This window comes from Neolamprologus brichardi, chromosome 6 (genome assembly GCF_056152115.1).
Source record: "Neolamprologus brichardi isolate AB-2024 chromosome 6, ASM5615211v1, whole genome shotgun sequence".
In the NCBI taxonomy this organism is placed as follows: Eukaryota; Metazoa; Chordata; class Actinopteri; order Cichliformes; family Cichlidae; genus Neolamprologus; species Neolamprologus brichardi.
In genome coordinates, this window is record NC_142109.1 from 23,298,514 (window position 1) to 23,320,600 (window position 22,087).

Genomic DNA, 22,087 nt, shown 5'->3' on the forward strand with positions numbered 1-22,087 from the left:
CACATCACCAGCACCCAAAAGTATTAAACTATTATTATACTTTAGTTTTTTTGAAATTACTTTTTATTTCTTTCTCAAGTCAGTTCAGGTTTATTTAGCTTCAGTATCTGTTTTACTTTTCAAAACTGTAATATGGACGTATTTGTCATTTTTTGATAACAGGTATGTAAACAATTTACTTGTCTTAAATGTTTTTGTGGTTTTATTTCTGCTTAGTTTTAATTAACCATAATAATCTTGCTCCACAGAGGATTTATCAGGTAAAATGATGATTTCTGAACACGTCTCCTGCAGCTCTGAAATCATTCAGGCAGAAACGTCGACGCTGATGGTCTTTCGTACCTCAGAGTCTTGCAGTTTGCTGTTCAGGTTTTCAACTTCTTTAGCCAGTTTAACGCCCTTCTTCTCTGCCTCCTCCAGCAAAGTAGACACGTTGTCCAGCTCCGTCTGACAAACAAATGGAAACACATTAAACATAACTTTCCCTTAAAAAAGAAAAAGGAAAATCAGTCCCAACAACGCGTTGGCATTTACCTGGAGCTTGTGGGAGCGCTCGGCCAGCTCTCCCTTGGCTCTCTCCACCTCGGTGGCCCTGGCCAATGACTCCTGCAGCTGAGCCTCCAGCTTCTTCCTCTTGTGCTCCGACTCAGTCTTTGCCTGCTGCAGAGCCTTCACTTCACAGACCAGCTCTTTGTTGTCATTCTCCAGGCACTGCTTGTTCTTCTCCAGGTTAGCTTTGAACTGCACAGATCAAATAAAAATAAAAAAGCTTTTAGTGACATGTATGAAGGTAAACTGAAGACCTTAAAGGTTAGAAAGGTTTAAGCGGCTCACCCTCTTGGCCTGCTCCAACTGTTCGGACAGTTCCTCGAGTGTTGTGGCGTGCCTCTGCCTCATGTCCTGGATCTGAGCCTCGTGGTTTTTGGTCTCCTCGTCAATGGCCTTCTTCAGCTCTGCCACCTCCAGCTCTCGCTTGCTCCTGGAGATCATCCACGTGGGAAACAGTTAAAAACACAGGACTGCATATAAAGATGGACGCCGACTGAAGTCTATAGAACAGATAGTGCTACGTGACGTATAACAACTGTGAGGTTCACTTTATCATCATTGATAAATGAGCATTAATGAGCACCTGAGTTCCTGCTGGGCAGCCGTGGTATCTAGTGTGTCCTCCAGCTCAGTCTTCAGAGCTTCCAGCTCCTCACTCAGGTCTCTCTTGAGTTTCTCAGCTTTACTTCGACACATCTTCTCAGACTCCAGATCCTCCTGAAGCTCCGCTATTTGCGCCTGCAGCTCCCGAATCTGCTTCAAAGCGTTGTTCTTTTGCACAGACTCCTCATCACACCTAGTTGGAGACCCACAAACGCATGTCAGTTTTTCCAAGAAGGTCTTAATCAGAGAATTCAATCAAATTCAAACATTTCCTCAAACCTTCAACTGATGATCTGCATTTCTACATTTCCTTTTTTCTCTCTATATCACTTTTGTATCTTCAATTCAGACATCATTCAGAAGACATTAAACAGACTTCCTCACTCAAACATCCTTCACTGCTCTTTACACTTTACGCAATTTAGATCCTTAGCATTTATTGTTTTCATGCTCGTAAGTGTGCAAGGCCCCTTTTTGGGTTCGAGTTCAGTAAATTTCATCATCACAGGATGAGTTTGAGGGTCCAGGTAGATGTTATTTTTCCTGTTGGTGCAGACACAACACTACAATGAACCGACATGTATGCAGACGTCAAACAATGACAGTGACGCAGCAGCTCATCGCAGCAAAATCCACTGGTTAATGTAATGTGTGAAGTACTGAGTGAAAGCAATAATTTTTCTTGTCAGTGGTTTGCTGTTTCGCACCAACTGATGAGCTGGAAAGTCCACTGAGAGCAACAAATATGACCAAATATGACTGTGTGCAGAGTTTGATTGAGGAAAAAAAAACATGAAGTGAATTCAATGAAAGGTAAGTCCCTGCTGTCCTTTCAAGGCTGAGATAGCCACCTGTGCACACATGGTGGCAGTGTGGCAAACTGTTTACAGCTGAAGCTGTGTGTGAGTATGTGTGTGTGTGTTCCTCATCAGAAGAGGAAAATGTGATGGGACTGCTGATTTGTTTGCAGCTGGATGTGCGTCCAAGTAAACCTCGTGCTGGCTGCAGCGTTCCTGCGACATTCCTCACTAATGTACAAATCTGCTGATTAAACACACTGAAAGTCAAAATGATTCAGTTTTATAATTAACACAGTGAGACCGCTTTGATTAAAAGCACTAATGACTCCCATATAATTGCAATGCTCCGTTTTCCAATCTGTCAAAGATGACAGGATTGTTCTCAGAATAGCTGCTGAACTCAAAATGAAGCACATCAGCTTTAATGAAAGCCTAATTATGTGCGGCTGTGACTAAACCGATGATTTCTGTGTGTGGAATTGGTCGGGCAGATGTTTACCATCAAACCCCGTGTCTGCTGAACGGAGGGGAGCACTAAGAAGTCCCATTAAAGTGATCAGAGCTGACCTTCAGAGGAAAACGCCTCCACAGCTGTTTACCTCATTAGCAGTTTTATGAAGGATAAATATGGAAAACAAATCAAACATAAAAGCAAATGTGGACATTTAACTGCTGTGGAAAATAAATACATAAAGAAAATATTTAGCTGGAGGTTAGATGCAAACAGTACCAGGTGGGGGAGATGCAACATCTAAAGTATGAGAAGCTAATATTCACTCCATATGACTTGTGATCCATCTTAAGAGAAGACAGAAACTCTGGAGTAATATTAACAGAATATATCCATCTGCCTGTGTGATAAACAAACTCCGTTTTGTCTTGTGTGGTATCATGTGCTTTAAGAGTTGTTAAAACATGATGACAGCCCGTTTTTGCTCTTGACTCCTTGTGCACGCAGCGCATCAATCAACATCAGTGTGCCTGTAATCAGACGCGGCTGCCCTGAGACGAAAGGACCGAGCCGCCGTCGCTTGAGGAAACGCCTCAGAGCGCCTGAGTGCTGAAGCACGTTCGCCGCTTTAATTTCACAGTTGCACGTGTGTCTGTTATTGAATGGCTATTTCAGTCTAACGATGGAGTGCTGTTGTCATGGAAACGGGAAGCAGTGCAGTATAGTTGCGCGTGAGGATTTCTGTTCCTGAAATGAGCAGCACTATCAGTTACACATTACCACGCAAGCGTAGGTTTGCAGAGAGCAGCTATAAAAATACTTCAGCAAAAAGTTGCTTTTTTTTTTTTTTAATGTGGCAAAAAAACAAAATCGCGAGCTTTGTTCTCAAGCTGACTCACTGCTGCTGAGCTGCACCTCTCAGTAAATCTTCATATTGGTTTTTTAAAAATATTTTTTAAGAGGCGGTTTTGTGCTGGGACACTGTTTACGTTTCGTGGAGGTTGTGTGACACACTCATTTTAATGTTTGCCACTGACCTGGCCAGAGCAGCCTGTAGCTCCTCCTCCTTTTTGGCCAGCTGGATCTTCAGCTCCTCTATCTGTGCCTGAAGCTCCGCAATCTGGTCCTGCAGGTCGGTCGTCTCGGCGTCCAGCTTTCGTTTGGCTTTCTCCAGCTCCTGACGTGTTTTCTCTTCTTTCTTTAAACGCTCTAAAGGGAAGCACAACCACATGGAATATCAGCATGTTTCACAAACACAAATACAAACGTGGTCACTGATCATAACAAACTTTCTGTTTGGAGTTAAACTTTTTTGTTTCATCACTGAGTAAGCTCACAAGTTATGCAGCAGCCATATATGCATATGCAACATCGTGTAGCACTGGAAATGATCCTGGCTGAGAAAGGAGGATTGTGCGTCTTATTCAACACCACATGCTGCACTTACATACCAGATAATGTACATTCTTTAAACATGGCTTCGGATTATAAGGAGACTGTTAATCGGCGTTGGAGTTTCCCTGGTTTTATTTAGCTTTTCTTTACTTGTGTTATTCCTTGTTTAAAAGCTGTAATTTCACAGATGATAAGTTTATCACTCACAGCATATGCAGATGTACCACAAACCGATGAAGATTATGAAGAGTTCTTTTCCTATTTGATAGATGAAGATGAAGTGCAACTAATGATGTAGTGACTGAAAATGTGAAAGACAAGTAGTTACTTACTGATAACATGTACATTTCATTTTCTGATCTTCAGGAGGGAATGTCAGGAGAAATTTTATATAGTGTGATCAGCGTCATGAAATGTGTTTTTTATTGATCACTAAGCAAATGTCTACGTGACTTTTGACATGAACTCTTGTGTGATAAACAACTAACAGCTTCCTCTTTCTGTAAGAACATGCAGACTCCAGCTCTGAGTTCTTAGAATAACTCTGTTATCTTTGTACACACACACACACAGACACAAGCTTGTATAAATAAAGAACGCAGACGGTGATACAGCGCGAGTCCGTGAGTGCTAGAGGTGGGAATCACCATACATCCCACGATACGATATTATCACAATACTTAACGCACGTTACGATATTATTGCAATTTTTAAAAATATTTTGCAATATTCAGATTCTGTACATAAAGGTAAACTTTATCAATATTCATTTAATCTAATATCAAAGTCTCACACTCAGTCTCTCATTTCAGTCAGTTTTATTGTTGACAAACTGAACGGTTTGTATTACAGTCTAGTCCAACTTAACTGAATGCAACCATCTGGTACAATTATAGCTATTCTGAACTATGAAATTTATGAAAACTATGCAGCCCATTCAGCAACTGAAGAATTTGAAAGTAAATTAAAACAAAATATAATTTTACATTAAATAAAAAAGTTTTAAACTTAATTAAAATAAAGCATGTCTTAAATTAAAATAAGTAAACTGTCATGTTTATTGCTGCCAAAAAAAAAAGTTAAACACATTTGGACAGTGAAGGAATGTCAGGATTCTTGCTCAGAAAAAGGATCAACATGCTCTGAAGTCAGAGCATGTTCCAGTCCACGAAAACTTTTTTGTAACAACATATCGATTTCTGCTGTCCCTGTATTGATACATTATTAGCAAACAAAATATCACGATACTACACAGTATAGATTTTTTCCCCCACCCCTAGTGAGTGCCTCCTGCGAGGAAGAGCACTCTATGACCGTCCTCGCGAGTAAAAGACAACTGCAGTGTTTGTGTTTTCTAACTCAGGTGTCTCAGCTGAAGAAATGCGGGGTGATTTTTAGAAATCCCCTGTCACAAGGAAAAGGCTATTTAGAAAGTGGGAAAACACACTCATGTAATCATATTAGCTGCCAATTAACTTGCTGTACAGTTGTAAACACTAAATCATTAACAGTCATACTGCGTGTCCCAAATGACCTCTGTGCTGTTCTATTTTTATTAAGTTTGGAACTTGCTGGCTTATTTAAACTCCAACACCCCCGTCTACCCTTTACACACAGCCCTGTTTTGTGTGTGTCCTGGTAGACATTTTCTATTTTTGGACCCCACACGGAGCCGGTAACAGCCTGCTAGTAGCATCTTACCCTCCAGGTCAACCATCATCATCTCCTGCTTGTTCTTGACCTTGCCGAGATTCTTTGCTTTTTCCTCCTCCTCAGTCAGCTGGGAGGTCATCTCGGCGATCCTGTCCTCCAGCAGCTTCTTCTCCTGTTGGGTTAAAAAAACCAAAAACATCAAGACTCAAGATCTGCAACTGCTGTATAAACGCGAAAAGGTCTCAGTACTTTATTGCCAGGGGGTCAGTCCATGGATACTACTGAAATACTGAGAGCCTCCAAACAAATCCCCACAATCAAGTCAATCAAATAATACAGCAGTTGCCTCAAGGCCTCTACAATAATACAGAGGAAAAACAACAATCAGGCGACCCCCTGTGAGCAAGAATTTGGCGACAGTGGGAAGGAAAAACTCATTAGTTTTACTTTAATACTGTTTTGCAGGCTGTTTTCCCATCATTATTTTTAATCTCACTTATCTTTTACTGGGCCTCAGATTCTGCCCTCTTAGCTAACCCGATGTTTCAAACAAACTTTCTTCTGATTGTCTGCCCCTCTCAAAAAAAGACAGAGAAAGGATTAAGAGGCAGGCGAGTGATGCCTGGAGCTGTGTGGCTGAGATAATGATGAGATGGTAGTGGCTCTCTCTCAGTGACATAATTCAAACCCAAAAGTAGAAACAAATATCTGAAACTGAGTGTTTTATCTTTCAGCTCATTCTTTGAAACTTTGGCCGTGTTTAACATGAGCATCCACCACTGTGATCATATATACAGGTTCCCTGTGGTGGTATTTAGAGGCCTGACACTGGAAACTAAACCTTTGAGTTACAGACTTCTCTCTCTGCACACATTTAAAAGTTTGGTTACAGACCAAATTGATTGAAACGTAAGTAAACAGCTCTCCACACACATTTATAAACTGCAGAATAACATTCCAATTACCAGAATCTAGTATAATAAACTGTAATCACTGACTGAAAAATTGCAGGACCTTCTACTTTATCTGAGTTGCATCATTACACTTTACTTTGAGGAGGAACAGTCATGAACTTCAAAGTCTTATTAACTGGTGGGACTATAACCAACACCATTTATTAACTGTGCCACACAGCTAACCATTTCCTCTATTTAGCTTTGTGATGAGATTAGAAAGCAGATGGTAGACAGCAGCACCCTTCATTGCACAGGCTGCTATTGAAGGTAGCAGGCGACGTGTCACCGTCAGGCAGAGGAAGAGCTGCAGCCGACGCTAATCAGTTTTAAGGCCTTCCTCAGTCTGAGTTTGTACTTGTTTGTGTCCAGCATCGGCCCGTGTTCACTTATTAAGAAGTCTGTAAAAACAGACTTCAGTTTCTAAATGTTTTGCTCAGATGTTTGAGGAACAGCATACAGTGTAATTTACTGCTGTCTCTGATGTTCACTGAATTAACATGAGGTTTTATACAACATGTCTTGTTCACTCATTCACACTAGCAGCATTCTATCCATCTTTCTATCTAACACTTACACTCTGATGAACAGGTTCAACATCTTGGCTAGAACAGCCAGCGCTACCAGTCTTCTGATTAGTAGACCACATGTTCTACCTCCTGAGGCACAGACATCCCTAATTCAACTTTAATAACTGACTTGAATGTTGTCAAACAACCTTCATGGTATTTGAAAGGAAGCCTTCCGTCTTCCTTACAGCCTGTTTGTGTATTTAACTCTGTGACATGACTGCAGAGTAGTAAAACTGTATTTACCGATAAGCCTTTAATGATTCCACCTTAAAGAGCTTCCTCTACTTTCTGGGTTTTGTTTGAACCTTCATTTTCAGCTAAAATTGCCTCACCTTGAGAAACTTGGAGTTTTGGTCCTCCAGCAGCAAAATGTCTTCCTCCATTTTCTTGATCTTCGACTCAGCGGTCACTTTGTCCAGCTGCAGTTTTTGTCTTGCAGCTTCCTCCTCATCCAGCTGCTCCTCCAGGTCCTGTAGGAACAACACGGCACACAAACATTTGTAACATGAAGATGGCAAAATCTGCAGTTTCCATACAGATGGACGTTTAACACACTCATTTCTTTAAAGCCCAAAATCACAACCACATCTGTACAGATTAAATATTTATGACCAAGTGATCTCGAAGGAAAATAGGAAAAAAACATCCTCATTTTTAATGCTTCAAGTCACTTTAGAGTTAATCTGCTTCATCGGCTTCTCTGGGTTTCATCCAATATACAAACTGAACAACACAAACAAAAGAGATATCACATTTAAAATAAGGTTAAAAAATAAAAACAAGGAAAAGTGTCTTTAGGATCATTTAATATTCAAATGAAAAAAATCATCTTTCACAAACAGATGATGGGTATGCCGACTTCAGTATTTGAAACTTAATGAGCATTCACCATTGTTACAGTGTAAACGCTTAGCTGGGTGTTGAAGCATCAAATAGAAAAATGAGAGAAGGTTGTGTTTCAAACTATATAAAGAGGAGATGATGTAAACCTGGATGTGCGACTGCATCTTCTTCTTCTCATTCTGCAGGCTCTGGTTCCTCTCCTCCTCCTCCTCCACCCTGGACTCCAGGTCGTGAAGGATCTCCTCCAGCTCTTGCTTCCTGGAGAGGAGACGAACTCTCATCTCTTCAGCCTCGGCGAACAGCTCCGTCTCTGCGTGGAGCTGCTCTGCTAAAATATTCTTCTCCTCGAGGAGCTGGACAGAAGAAACAGTTCAGAAAATGTGTACCACCTTCACGGCTACAAGTCCTTCCAAAAACTATGAACGTGCAATTTCCCTGAAGCCGTTATCAATAGATTTTAATAAATTATAATTCAGGAGAAAGATTTACTAATAAGTTGAGATGTTTTTACCTGCTGGTGTTTCCTCTCCATCTCCACCAGCTCATTTTCCACCTTAAGTTGCCTCTCCTTCACTTTTACCAGCTCCTCGTCTTTGGCTTGCAGCTCCTCCTCCTGCCTGGTGACCTGCAGCAGCGGCTTCACCTGAGTGAGAGAGGAACAAAATTAGACACAAAAATGTTTTTCACGGTCATACTGGCCGGTTAATGGTAGAAAGCCAGTAGTTTTACTATAGCAAGTAGCATTTTTCTTATTATCAGCACTTTCCTGCCATATGTAATTATTCCCTCTAATGTAATTAATGGATTAACATAGACAGACAGACTGTTTGGATTAAGAAATTCTGCCAGAGAAATCTGAACACTGATTTGTGAAAAAGTAGGGCCTTAGGGCTTTAGCAGAGTTGAAGGGCTGATACGAGCGATATAAGAGCCATCTTTTGCTGTCAGAGGTTGGTGTCGTGGTTCTCACCTTGGTGAAGAGTCTCCACCACTGCCAGTGTCGCAGCTTCAAATAAGCAGCACAGTTCCTCTGCAGGACCTTCAGGGCACTCAGCTGCTGCTGCTTCTTAGCAAAGGCTCTAAGAGAACAAAATGAGAGATCAATATCTGAGCTTTTTTGTTTTTGTTGCACTATAGCCGAGCGACATCAGTTGACCACTTTTTTAAAATAATAATTTGTATGTTAGGGTGCACTGACATATCACCACCTTTCCGGTTAAAAAAACAAGACTGTAAGTACAGGTATGTGGTTAAGAGTGCAACTTTGTGCTGAGCAGTGCATGGTCCGCCTAAAGCAGAATTTTATGTTTCAGCAATGGTGGCATGTTTGCTCTCCACTGGCACTTCGGGGATGTCCCATCTGCAGAGAGGGAGTGTACAAAGTATGTGTTACACCCGGCCTGTGGGCTACTCGTGTTTGTGCTGTTGTTGGGCCGTCAGCCAGCCGCGGAGAAGAGCGAAATGTTAAGAACAGTGAACAGTGTCCACTGCAGCCACTGTGTGTTCCTCTCATGTTGTATCTTCTGATCTTTGAAGTTTTTGATTTTTTCACAGTTCTTCCATTCCCGGTGAGCTTCCATTCTCCCTTCCTTATTTCGGAGCATTTACTCGCTGTAATGCTCCCTAAAGCGGAAAAGCTTTCCAGCTCTATTAACAAGAGTTACCTAATTAAAATTTTCTCATTTTCCAGCTGCGCATTTCATCATTGTATTTTAGACATGAATAATAACAGAATAATAATAGTGGCGCTCCTTCTTTTGCGCAGCAATAAAAACGATGACCTGCACATCACTTTTATTTGATTTTCTTAATATGTTGAATACCCCGGGCTTAATAAAACATGACAGAATATTTTGAAGCATTAAGATAAACATGCAAACAAACACCACAGATACATTTACACTTGCTGAACCAGTTGCCTCAGACCACCATGGGGGCTGGTTTGAGCAGCTGGATCTCTATCCCAAAGTGCATTCTGGGCATCAAACCTTTACACTTGTTCTCACCACAGAAACTCAAAAATATAGGCTCTCCAGGGAGTCGTAAAAACGAATACACTGGGGTACAAGAAGCTGCTAGAGGCTCTGATTGATTAAGCATGTGACAGGTGACTTACTAGCAATACTACAAGGAGGTCAGCCAGAGAGTACAGGAAAGGAAGGGGGGTGCAAACGACTGAGTATTGTAGACTGTAGGATGTAAACTATCATATGGGAATAACCCATATGTAGCAGCACATACAGCGATATAAAGACTCACTTGCGGGCTAAGTATCCACGGCACACGGACTGGAAGTAGATGATTATGTCAGTGATCTTCAGGTCTCGCTCCTCCTCCAGATGAGCCAGAACACCAGTTCTGAAGAAGATCTTACTTTGACCAATCCGGAACAGGTTGGGGTCCAGCTCCAGGGCTTGGATCTATAAAAGGAACACAATAAGTTGAAGATGAATAAACTGCATGGGCTTAAACAACCTCTACCACAGAGATTAATAGATTTGTTCAGACTCTTTTTTTTTAGCAGGATCAAAGAAAAAGTTACAAACTTTTAACTTTTAGTTTCAGCCTTTTATGGCTGAGGGGTAAAATGAAAACTGGTAGTTCGATGACTTCCAAGAAAATGTCACAAATTTTCAGATCCAGAAATCGTTCTGGACCCAAGAACTCTATTCATATGTGGTGTGGAGTGAATTTTCACTTTCACTTTCACTCACTTTCTCTTGGTTTGAGGTATGTGGCTTGATTTCTTTTGTTTAAGACTTAAAGCTGTTGTATTAATGAGAACTCTTGTCTAGTCAAGTTTAGAAAACATTTAAAAAGACAAATTAACATTTTGACACCCCCTAACAGCCCCTCCAGGTTGACTGTCCAGTCAGTGCTCGTCCTGGGCATATTCAAACCTGTAAATGTTTTTGCTTCTGTTTATGAGTTAAATGTAAAGTTTCCTTGAATCAGTGTGGACTGAGCCTTGAAGTCTGTTTCACTTTGTTTTTGGATGTGTCAGAAGTGTTCTCCTATCAGCAGTGGTGTATATATCCAACAACCATCACAGGATCAGGAAAGATAGCATTACCATTCTCTCACAGGCTTGTTTCCCATCCATGAAACCCTTGGGGATAGCGTTGGGTGTAAGGATTTCATATCTGTGTGCAAAGAGAACAAAGTGTGAATAAGTGAGTTTTCTTCTTGAAAAGAAAAAAGAAAGAGTTAAAATTTTGTTTACTTGGATGCTCAATTATCCAGGTAAGTAAATCACAAAAGGTTGATTCTGTTCATCTGGGTGTAGCGTTTTTTGTGCTGTGATTGCAGCCGTTCCCCAACTCTCTGTGAATGGTTCTCAGGGCCATTGGTTGATTGATCAATGGTTGTTGATCAGAGGTTGTTGATCAATGGTCATGACAATTTGCATAATAATGCTGACCTCACAGCCCATTGTTCATTCAGTGGACTAGTTTCAGTCATTGTGCAGACTGGGGAAACCTGCAGTTAGCTGAGGCTGAAGAAGTCACTTGGATGAGTGATGAAACGTTTCTCCAAATGAAAACGCTACGTCCAGATGAACAGAATCAACCTTTTGGGAGTTAAAAAAAGTGGTGATGTTTCTCACCGCTGTCTAAACTCCTGGAAGACGATGCGGTTGGGGAAGCCCTGTCTGCAGATACGAATCCCCTCCAAGACTCCGTTACACCTGAGCTGGTCCAGAACCAGGTGAGGCTCAAGTTTACCAGCCTGAAGGAGGAAATGATACACTCTTAAATACAGAAACAGAAACTTTACCACATTTTATTTTTTTAAATGAGTCCCAGACTTTAGTTAAGTTAGATAGTAAAAGTATTTACTCTTTTTTCGTGGTTGGGGATGATGCAGCGGACAAAGTTGGGGTTGGTGTTCCTCAGTGTGGCCATAAGCTTAGTGAGTGACTCTTTGTAGAGCTGTCCCACTGTACGAAACATGCCCTTTTTCGTTTTGTAGGTGGCACCAAACGCCGTCTCGTTCATTCCTGCCACCTGGTCCAGGCCCACGATGCGGTCGACTGGAGGGGTGACGGGGACATATTATTGTGAGTCTGTGTATTTCTGAGATGGTCACCGCAGGAACAAGTGGTAGCAGCACGGTGGCATAATGTGGCTACATGACCGAGTGCAGATGAATGAAAACTATCAAATGAAGGCAGTCTACCAAAGCAGCAGTCAAGAGTCTAAAAGTATCGCTTGTTTCTGCAGGTGGAGATGAAACATTAAGCCAAACTGTTTCTTAGTTTAAACACTGTATACACACACGACTCCGTGGTGAGAGGAACCTTTCTGTGGGTGTTCGATGGCGGCTAAATTCATGCTTTTCAATATTTCAGTGCCTTTGATAAAAAAAACCCTGCACTTTCATACTGCTAAGATAATAACATTAAAGCTATAATAAGAAAGTTTTGTAACTATAAGACAGCAAACAGTGCATATACTTTTTGATAACTTATTTTAAAAAGCATCACTCAGTGTTAACTCAGGGTTAACCATGACTAGCAAAATAAGAGAGAACTACACCTGTTACATTAATAAATAACTGAACAGTAATAATCAGCCGCCTCTTTAAGAGATCCTCTTGCCAAACGATTTTGAAGACACCAACAACAACATAAACAACAACAACTTTGCCAACAAGCGAGTCGTTATGGGAAACACGAGATGGGAAACGCCATGGGTAGCCAGTTAGCAGTGACTTAACCTTCTAAATAAGAGCAAGGGGGTTGTTAGTCACTAAACTGATCATGGATGGTGTTATTTTCTTAGATGATGAAAAAATAGAAACAAAAAATGTTCTTTTTATAGTGGGATGGGAAAATATATTAGAGTGGCCTGCCTCACTAAAATATATGTGTGGGAAACAGAGGGAACAGCTAGATACAAAGCAGCTGGATTAATATAGTTTTCAGTTTTCTGTGTATTTTGTGGTGGATTTGGTGCTCTATTAGGTATTTCTGAGAGCAGGATGGTGTATGCGTTCTTAAAATAAACTACAGTGTGAGTTGCTCTTGTGAAGTAACATACCTAAGTATCAACATCAGCACTTTTGAGTGATTTTTTCTTAAGATGAAGCACTTTTGATTGTGGAAAAAAATCAAGGTTTGAAGAAAAAACAATAACTTTTCGGAGGTTAGGGCCACGGCAGCGGGACGACCTGTACTTGTGAGATCTACTTGCTTGTGGGTTTGAGCAGCTCAGGTAACTTTATGAGATGTTACTGTGAGTCTGAACTTCATTTAAGACCCACAACTCGAACATGATGTATTTTGACCATCACATTCTGCTTTTGAATGACCTCAAGAAACAAACAAACAAAAACAAACTAAACCCTTTATCATCAGTATCCTCTTGTATATTATAATTTAACGGCCTGCTGTGCTTAAAAAACCTCCAGTATAACAGGAACTAAGCCTGAAACCAGCTGTTAAACAGACTCAGACTCGCGTCATGTTAGCAGTGAGACATCCCTGCCTCTGCCTGTTATGATGGACCTCAGGATGTGATCAACAGTAATTCCAACAGACAACTTTACACAAGCTTCACTGACAAAACCTAAAACCTGTAAGTCTTAACACCTGATTAAACGCAGACTTTGGGTCATCTCATATAACAGGTGACCTCCTCTTCCTTAGAGTCAGCTGATTTGTTTGGTACAGTACTGGAAAAGCCTATCAGGGGGTGGGAGCAAGTGGACTGACCCATATGTCACTTAAGTAGCTCACCATACTACATTACAAAATGTAACAAGAAGAAACACATTTATAATAAATTATATCTTAAAAACTGGAAAAGTAACAAAAAGCAAGTATTACTTATTCTATACAGATACCTTTGTCTATCATTATTATTCAGTAATATTATTCAGTAATGTGTCATTTCAGTTTATTCAGTAAATAAGTCAGGCTGGAGGGGGAAGTTTAGAGTGCCTGTAAGTTTTAATAATCACACTCGAAGAGGGAGGGATACAATATGCTGTGATTGATATTTTCCCCCCATCACTATTTATTAATGCCCCCGCAGTTAAATCATAATTACAATCACAGACTCCTGAGTTTAACCGAGGTGATACACGACCTGCTTTCTGGACCCTCCACAGTGATATGTGAGCTCAGAGCCAAAGCAAAATTCCACATCTGGTTTTAATTCTCTGCCACTGTGTCTAGGGACAGGAGGAAGGCGGGGAAATAATGTTATTAAATATTCTTCAGTAGAGTTTCAAATCCTTCATTTGCTCGTGGATGTTTCACATCACTGATGGGGGACAAAGGGAAGAATAAACAGCAATCAGACTCAGACACAGCTGCACTAGATTCCTGTTGCTTGCTTCAGGGCAGCTGGACATACAAAGATCACAAGACCCCATGTCAGCCCACTAACACACCGAAACAAATTAAAGCACACTGGTTCGACTAAAGAGAGACAATGACTATATTCTACTCTAGCTTATTTAGGAACTGGACACTACTGCTTTTGGCTGAGACAAGGGAGCCATGCAGCCTGGAAGCAGATGGGAGCCACTGCAGCTATGACGGACAGCATTGGCTGAAGCATGAAGCACAGAGCCAGATCTGGGCGGAAATGTACCAACAGGTCACTTTCAACTATGATTCTGGCCCAGCACGACCCAGTCATTCACCTGCCGGCTCATCCAGACTAGTGACACTGTCATAGAATGAGGCCCTTTGAATGGTCTGAATCTCTACAACACAGAGAGAGAGAGACAAGGATGGGGCGCTCTTAGAAAAAGGTAAACGAGGCAGACAGCTGCTGCTGTTAGTAGGCTTCCATGACAGACATGTAGATGTAGAAAAGCAAACAGGTACAAACATAATGAACTACAGGAAGTATTAATAGAACCAGTTGGTTGTAGTTGTTACAGCTGACTTAAGCGTTCAGAGATAAGTAGCTGGTACGTTACCATCCTTCCACAGTTCAGCCACAAACTTGTCAGTTGACTGATGGAGAAGTGTCGCCACGTTGTCATTCAGAGGGTCCATGTTCTTCATTAGCCACTCATCTGCCTTGTAGTCCACCTGTAAGAGTAAATAGAGGTATAGCTCAGAAAAACGCACTATTATCTATGAGACATTTTGGTTTTTAACATTAATTCATATTAAAAACAGAAAGAAAAAAAATAAAATAAAAATATCTCTTTTTCCAGGCCGTATGATGAGTGGTGACCTGCTGCAAAAGCTCTCATGTTCTCATGTTCCTAGCTTTATCCTGATGTGAAATGGCTGTTTTGTTTTACAAAACATATTGATGCCAATGAAACCACGGTGGAAGTGACAGAGTTTCACAGCTGTTTATCACGGGAAACGGCCGGTGTTTGCACAATATGGACGAGCTCAGTGAGCTGATTAAGGATGAGACAGGTGAGCGTGGACTGATCGATGTCAGGGGTCGCGGAGTGGAGGCGAGGAAGAAGGAACCCAAACGCAGGACTCACAGGTAGGTGAAGCCGGGTGATTTATTGTCGATGGGGTGAACACACAGAACAGAGGTAGGAAATGGCTGGCTGGCTGGACGACGACTGACTGACTGAATGAATGAATGAAGGACGGACTGAATGGCTGACTGAACACAGGCGGAAACAACAACATAACATCAATGACACGACAACGAACGAGTAGAAACAGAAGACTTAAATACACAGACTGATGAGGATGATAATGAGAGACCGGTGAGTACACAGCTGAACATAATCTGGCTAATGGCACGAGACGAGCTGACACAGGAACAAACAGGAAGTGAAACAGGCAGTGGCAAAATAAACTGAACATGAACAAAACTGTGCAGAGTCACAGATCCAGGAAATCGTTCCTCTATTGTATCACAATACCTGCAGTTATTTGTTAGGTGTTACTCAATTAAGTTTTTTCTATTGTTTATGTAAGTGCGCTCATTCGCACAGTATCGTTCCATCTTTCTGATACTGTCTGTTTGTCTTGCTTTATTGACATTCTGCTTCATTTCTTTTTTATATTATAATTAAAAAATAACAAAAAGCCACCCATAAATAAATAAATTTATAATGAAGAAAAAAACGGCTGCTCAGACACTAATTCCCCACCTTTGGGATAAATAAAGTTTATTTTGTTAACTTTATCTTATTTATTTGTATCTTTCTAACAGAAAAGATTTGATCATTTCTGAATGATCATCACTGACAAGTATACATAAATGATATGGTTAACCAAAATGTAATCTATTACATTTTTAACATTTGGAAGCCCATTAACGTATATCTATGTGTAAATTCTGTCTCAATCATTGTGAACTTCATGGTGAATTTAACTGTCACTATGACCTATAAGGTGTTTTTTATTCTAAAAACTTACACGCCACATTCACAGTGCTTTATTTTACCAACTTAAAGAGCTATGTAGGTGCTTTCATGCACGCAGTGATAGTATCTTGCCCAAACATTTAGACTGGAGAAGCAAGGACCTCATGGGACAGGCCTCTCTACCTCCTGCAGCTTTATAAACTCTGTATCAGGATCATTTAGCGCAGTTGGATGAGAATCGGACTCCAGGGCGAGAGGTGAACAGTTCAAGTTTACCTTTCATGGTACTTTTTCTTTAACTTTCTTACTCTTCTCTTGAGCATATTTTATGTTGTTTTGTTGTAGTCGATAAAAGACAACTACTACTATTCTTCAGTACAGAGGTTTTTATTCCAACACAAGCTTTTTCGTAGCTGGAAAATCCAACTTGAACATCCAAGTGACGCTCAACAAGAAACAATATTATTTCGTTATGTCTCCAAGGTCGGCAAAACTTTTATTTCGGAGATATACGTCAAGATGGTAATTCAACGTGAAAATGTTTGCTGGTCATTATTTGTATAATAAACTCCCCATTAATTTAGGATCCATTCACTTTTAAAGACCTGTAAGTCAGAATATTTCATGTTTGAAAGCAAAAACTATAAAAATGTTAATTTCCCATCTGTGCAGTTTGGAGGATTTTGGTGGAAAGAATTGAAGCTAACAAAGATGCCGTTCAATAAAGAGCAACACAACCTAACATCATGTCTGATGTTAGGAAAAAATTCTCCATTTCATAGTTTGTGCATCATCTGTCACTGCTTGAATCACATGTTCCCTAAAAACCAAACACATACAAGTCTTTTCATCTTTTCTGATTGTAGAAGTGTAAAAATCAAGAAACATTTCCACACTGCTCTGAATGAGATCATTTTTCTCTGTGCACACCTGTGTTAACAACATTTGCAGCGTTTGGCTTCGTCGTGCTGCAGATTTTTCTCCACAGCAGACGTTCCTACAGCTGGAATCTTTCAGTTTTTGAAATATTGAGGCGTGAAACAACACAGTCCACACAATGATAAGCAGATGTGCTACTCTGTGGGTCTCCCTACGAGACAAATGCTGCGCTCTGTTGCGTAACACCACGGACTATCCAAACCCACTCCCTCACGATGAAATATAAATCAAGCTGTTTCAGTGTTTCCCTGAAATCCCCCCACAGGAGAAGTATGTGTCAGCGTTTTATGTGACCTCTGACAGTCAGCGACTTTTCAGGGATGAAAGAGGGATTCAGAAAAGAGGATTATGGTAAACTGAAGCATAAGTGTGATGATATCAGCTGTAGCAGCTGTGACTGTGACTGATTACTTTCTCACCTGTGTGGCTGAACTGAGGGATTCTTTTTAAAAGAGCTAGCTTATCATGGCCTAAAAACAAGCATCAAACATCCTGAACAGTCAGGGAGGCAGCAACAGGAACCGGCTGATTTTTATAGAGATAAAAAAACACAAAAACCCCACAAAAAACACAAGCATACCCTGCCGGCGTAGTGGATGATGCAGAAGTCGGCCTTATCTTTGAGCTGCCGGGGCTTCTGAAACTTGGTGTGCGTGCCCTGCTCCTGGATCAGCTTGTCTACAAATGTCTTGTCTGTGGCTTTAGGGAACCAGCACTCCTCATCCAACAGAGCCAACACGCCTGGAGGGTTCGCCTGGAGGAGTCATAACACAGGACAGGACGTTAAGACTGCAGAGAGGCTGGACAGGAATATAGCATCGACACACAAAGACAACGGATCTCATTTCTTTTTCAAAATAGTTTCTCTGGCATATTTGCCTTTAACAGAAACACGTGTCTCGCACTGCTTGAACTCTGAGCCATTTTTTTCCTGGTGTGATATTCTTCATGATATCTTCATGATATCACACCAGGACAACTACGTGAATTATTATTCCCCCCCCCCATGCTGTCAGAAGATGTGATTTTTGGCTTTTGTTATGTTTTGAAATTTGTGGTTTGTGGCAGAAAAAAAACCTCTTTAATCCTGAAAGCAACCCCCCCAAAATATATATATATATTTTTGTCCAGAAAAAAAGACTACTATTCTTCTGACTATGACTTCAAGCTTTATTTCTTTATTAGGCATTAACAGGAATAAAAAGGACATTTGTTAAATAGAATAAAGCAGTGCATGACTAAAAGGAAATATTAAGTATTATAATTTAGTTGCTAAATAAGTAAAGAAAGATTAAAGTTAAAACATTCTCCAACTTCAGTTCTAAGGAGAATGAATCTAATTGACAAAAGCTAATAATGGAACTGACCGGTCTCTCGATGAGGTCGATGCAGGGCTGCAGGTCGAGGCCGAAGTCGATGAAGCTCCACTCGATGCCCTCCCTCTGGTACTCCTCCTGCTCCAGGATGAACATGGTGTGGTTGAAGAGCTGCTGCAGCTTCTCGTTGGTGTAGTTGATGCAGAGCTGCTCAAACGAGTTCAGCTGCACGAGAAGAAGATCGACACAAGCAAGAACATCATCATCACTGGAAATAATTACCAATGACACAAACTGACAACCACTAACCACGTGGCAAATAAAAATAAATAGATAAACTTTGTCATTAAAGAACTAAAAGATTTCAATTCAGACCTGGAAGATCTCAAAACCAGCAATGTCCAGGATACCGATGAAGGAGGCACCCTGCCGTTTGGTTCGGTCCAGGGCTTTATTAATGCGATGGACAAGCCAGCGGAACAGACGCTCATACGTAGCTTTAGCCAGGGCCTCGACAGCAAAGTCCGCCTGCAGAGACAAAGCGTGAAAAAAGAAGACCGTGACAAAACAATGAACAGAGAAAAGACCTGAATGTGGCACGGGAACAACAACAACAAAGACATAAGTGTGTGTGGGCTGAAACTAAATGAATTCTACAAACACACTTCTAGTTGCACTCACGTTTCTTTCTGAGACTTTTTATCCGAAATACTTGGATGACAGCTGGATATGTATCAGTCTGCAGGACTACTGCACTTTAAATTTCCAGTGCTTCATTTAACAAATAAATGTAGAAAAGTTCAAAATAACATTCTTTATAATTTAATTTTTTTAAAAACAGTTTTGACTATAAGCTTTTGTTATTTTGACTTCCCTGGCTTAGTGCTTGCACCAATGCCTCACAGCGAGAGAGCCCTGGGGTTGCGCATAAGGAACATAAGTTACAAGTTTTACAACTTTCAGTATGCAGAAGCAGCCTGAAACTATGCTTTACAAGGGGTTAGGACGAGGACCCACACAGACTGAGGAAGCTGTTGTAACAATGATTTGGAAAAGGCCCAGGTACAGTTCATCTAACACTTTGTACACATGACCTGAAGCAGAATTTTAACCGCATGAGCTCTGGATGCCCTTAACTCATCTAAGACAGCTGTATTATTCAGCTATCTAGCAGAAAAAACACAAATGCATTTTTTAGTTAAACAATCAATATACAGCTGTTAATCTGCTACCAAAGATCTCAAGAACAAAAGAGGAAACACATTACATTAGTCAATAGAAAAACCCCCAAAACAAAGCAAACTGACCTGCTCTTTAGTCTGAGCTTTCTGGACGTAGTCTCTCCCCACTTTGATCCTGGGAGTCAGGATGGCTCTGGTAAACTCCATTACATTCATCCCCAGCAGATGGCAGAGCTTCTGAGCAGCTGGAGAGCAAAACAACTTCATTTACATCAGAAGAAAATCAGTCCTACAGTGGATTTCAACCTGCATGCACCTACAGTTCACGATATAAAACAGAAAGCAGAAATTACTTAATGTGTAGGAACTATTTATAGTATCAGGCTTTAGCTTCTCTGCTGTGACTCAGGTGTTAAAAGTGGGTCATCTGCCAATCAGAAGGTCAGTGGAGTTTAACTGTGTGAATGTTAAGTAAAGTGCTTGGCTATTGATAAAAAGCACTTTATGAACGTGTGATTGGGTGAATCAGAATCATGGTAGAAAACACGCTTAGTAGAAAGGTGCAACTCAGACTGTTTGCCATCTAAACGTGTTTCTTTCTGCTGTAAATTCGAGCATTTTCACTGGCAGGATATCTGATCTGTGTGGATGGACTTGCTAAGGCAACGCTCAAATGGGTGATTCAGGAAACTGCAGTTTTGTTCTCTGTTGCTAATGAATGATATTGTTTTTATAGATAACCTGGTGAAACTGTATTAAAGGCTAAAAGTTTCAGGTCATTAGGATCATGACTAATGTGAGTGACTCTGCTAAGTTGTCACCAGCTGAACCTGTGCGCTGTGTTTGCGGTGTCAGTGACTTTTACAGCCTTTTTCTCTAATTAGATGAAAAGTAATCTGGCTAGCTGTGCGGCTATCCATAATAGTGTGTGACACTGTAGCACTGCTTTTTTATGTTATTTGCTAATTACTTACTTACTAATTAGCAGGCACCCCCTGAGTGGATGCAACTTGCTCACCAAGCTTGAGAGCATTAGTTCATAACAGAGTACTTCATTCATCCATTCACCCAAATATACTCCCCGCTCTCTTTCTCATGAAGTCGGCAGCCACAATTCCCAACGCAAAGCTTTCATACACAACCTATATTTCCCACAGTATTTTAATTTGTGTAACTGTAGCTCGTACCTAATAGAAATCAAACATGAAGCAGAAATTATTAAATGCGTAGAGGAAAAAAAGTTTGCTTTTCAAAAGTTACTCGAATGAGACACGTTTTTTCCCCAAAACTACTTTAACAGCACTGTCTGAGTATTAGATCATCTAACTGATATATAAACATAATATATAATCTGTGAAAAAACATTGGTGAGCTTTGCTGTTTTCTTTTAATGACTAATATTAAGATTTACTACAGTTTTCATGAGAAATGTTTCTGGAACAGTGTTATATTTTATGTGGCTGGAGCTTGTGGAAAAGTAGAAAAAGCAGAATCCGTTCTAGTCCTGATTTCTGCTGTTGAATTTGGAAATATCTAACTGAGCTGGATCGTTGGCATCGGACTCATCCTCTCCCCCCGTATCGCTCTGTTAAGTGCCAAATATGCAGTGCCACATGTGGAGGAACTGGGAGGCTGTGCCCCATTTCCTTCAGGAGTAAATCCTCTCAATGATGTGGTTTAATGGCAAGCTGACAAGGCGCAGGGAGAGAACAGACATAAATCACAGGCCCCTCTGAGCTGTGGACGAGGCACACAGCGCGAGGGAGGTGCACAGTGAAGGAGAAGAGCTGAAATATATATGAGAAGAGGAAAAGCAGCAGGAGGAGGAGGGTGACCTGACCCCTGAGGTTATAGAGCAGATGTGTGTGTGTGTGTGTGTGTGTGTGTGTGTGTGTGTGTGTACACAATTCTGGGATACTTACCGGTATTATCAGGCATAGAAGCTTGGTCACTGTTCCTCTCCTTCTTAAAGACGATGTTGCCAAACTGAAGGACTGAGGACACCACTTTCAACATGGCTACAAATATCAGAATCCAGAGAAAACAAAATTACTTGAGTATGACATCATTTTACTTCATTAACTATATTTAGAAAGTTAACAAAAAAAAGGGCAAGAAGACTCAGATAACCTACAAAACTAGTAATGAATAACACCCAAACAGCAGAAAAATGACTGTTATTCCTAAACAGTGGAATACAGGTTGAACACTTAGCACCGTTACACCCAACACTTCACTGTTATACCAGGCAACTTACTTTCATCAATTTATTGTGCTGTCCACATTTGAGTTAAATACAGTATCTGTTATAATATACAGCATGAATATTTTTTAACATAAAAATACCTCTTATTTGTCTTTTTTATATAGTATTATTACATTAACACTAACCTTAAAGTCAGTTATTATTTGATGTGAAGGAATACGTCCTTTAAACCAATAAAAGGTTTTTCCATTAGCTAAAAGTACAATACCACAGAAGGAGCCACATGTTTATTATGTTAGCAAACATGAACATTTCCAGT

The 22,087-nt window shown here is 40.6% G+C and overlaps 1 protein-coding gene across 5 annotated transcripts in view; it reads right to left on the minus strand.

The window, feature by feature from the left end:
- The window catches only part of LOC102775704 (myosin-10), a 64,766-nt gene that overhangs the window by 6,426 nt on the left and 36,253 nt on the right, over positions 1-22,087 (minus strand). For all 5 annotated transcript variants that reach the window (XM_087841865.1, XM_087841868.1, XM_087841866.1 and 2 more), the window contains 20 exons: positions 21,485-21,580; positions 19,689-19,807; positions 18,757-18,909; positions 18,433-18,606; positions 17,646-17,819; positions 14,756-14,870; positions 11,659-11,852; positions 11,427-11,548; positions 10,893-10,962; positions 10,079-10,239; positions 8,790-8,898; positions 8,331-8,462; positions 7,966-8,172; positions 7,309-7,446; positions 5,500-5,623; positions 3,441-3,612; positions 1,133-1,345; positions 835-979; positions 535-741; positions 343-447 (listed from right to left, as the gene is read on the minus strand). In XM_087841865.1, coding sequence (XP_087697991.1) covers positions 343-447; positions 535-741; positions 835-979; positions 1,133-1,345; positions 3,441-3,612; positions 5,500-5,623; positions 7,309-7,446; positions 7,966-8,172; positions 8,331-8,462; positions 8,790-8,898; positions 10,079-10,239; positions 10,893-10,962; positions 11,427-11,548; positions 11,659-11,852; positions 14,756-14,870; positions 17,646-17,819; positions 18,433-18,606; positions 18,757-18,909; positions 19,689-19,807; positions 21,485-21,580 — 2,930 coding nt within the window. The remainder of the gene's footprint in view (positions 1-342; positions 448-534; positions 742-834; positions 980-1,132; positions 1,346-3,440; positions 3,613-5,499; positions 5,624-7,308; positions 7,447-7,965; positions 8,173-8,330; positions 8,463-8,789; positions 8,899-10,078; positions 10,240-10,892; positions 10,963-11,426; positions 11,549-11,658; positions 11,853-14,755; positions 14,871-17,645; positions 17,820-18,432; positions 18,607-18,756; positions 18,910-19,688; positions 19,808-21,484; positions 21,581-22,087) is intronic.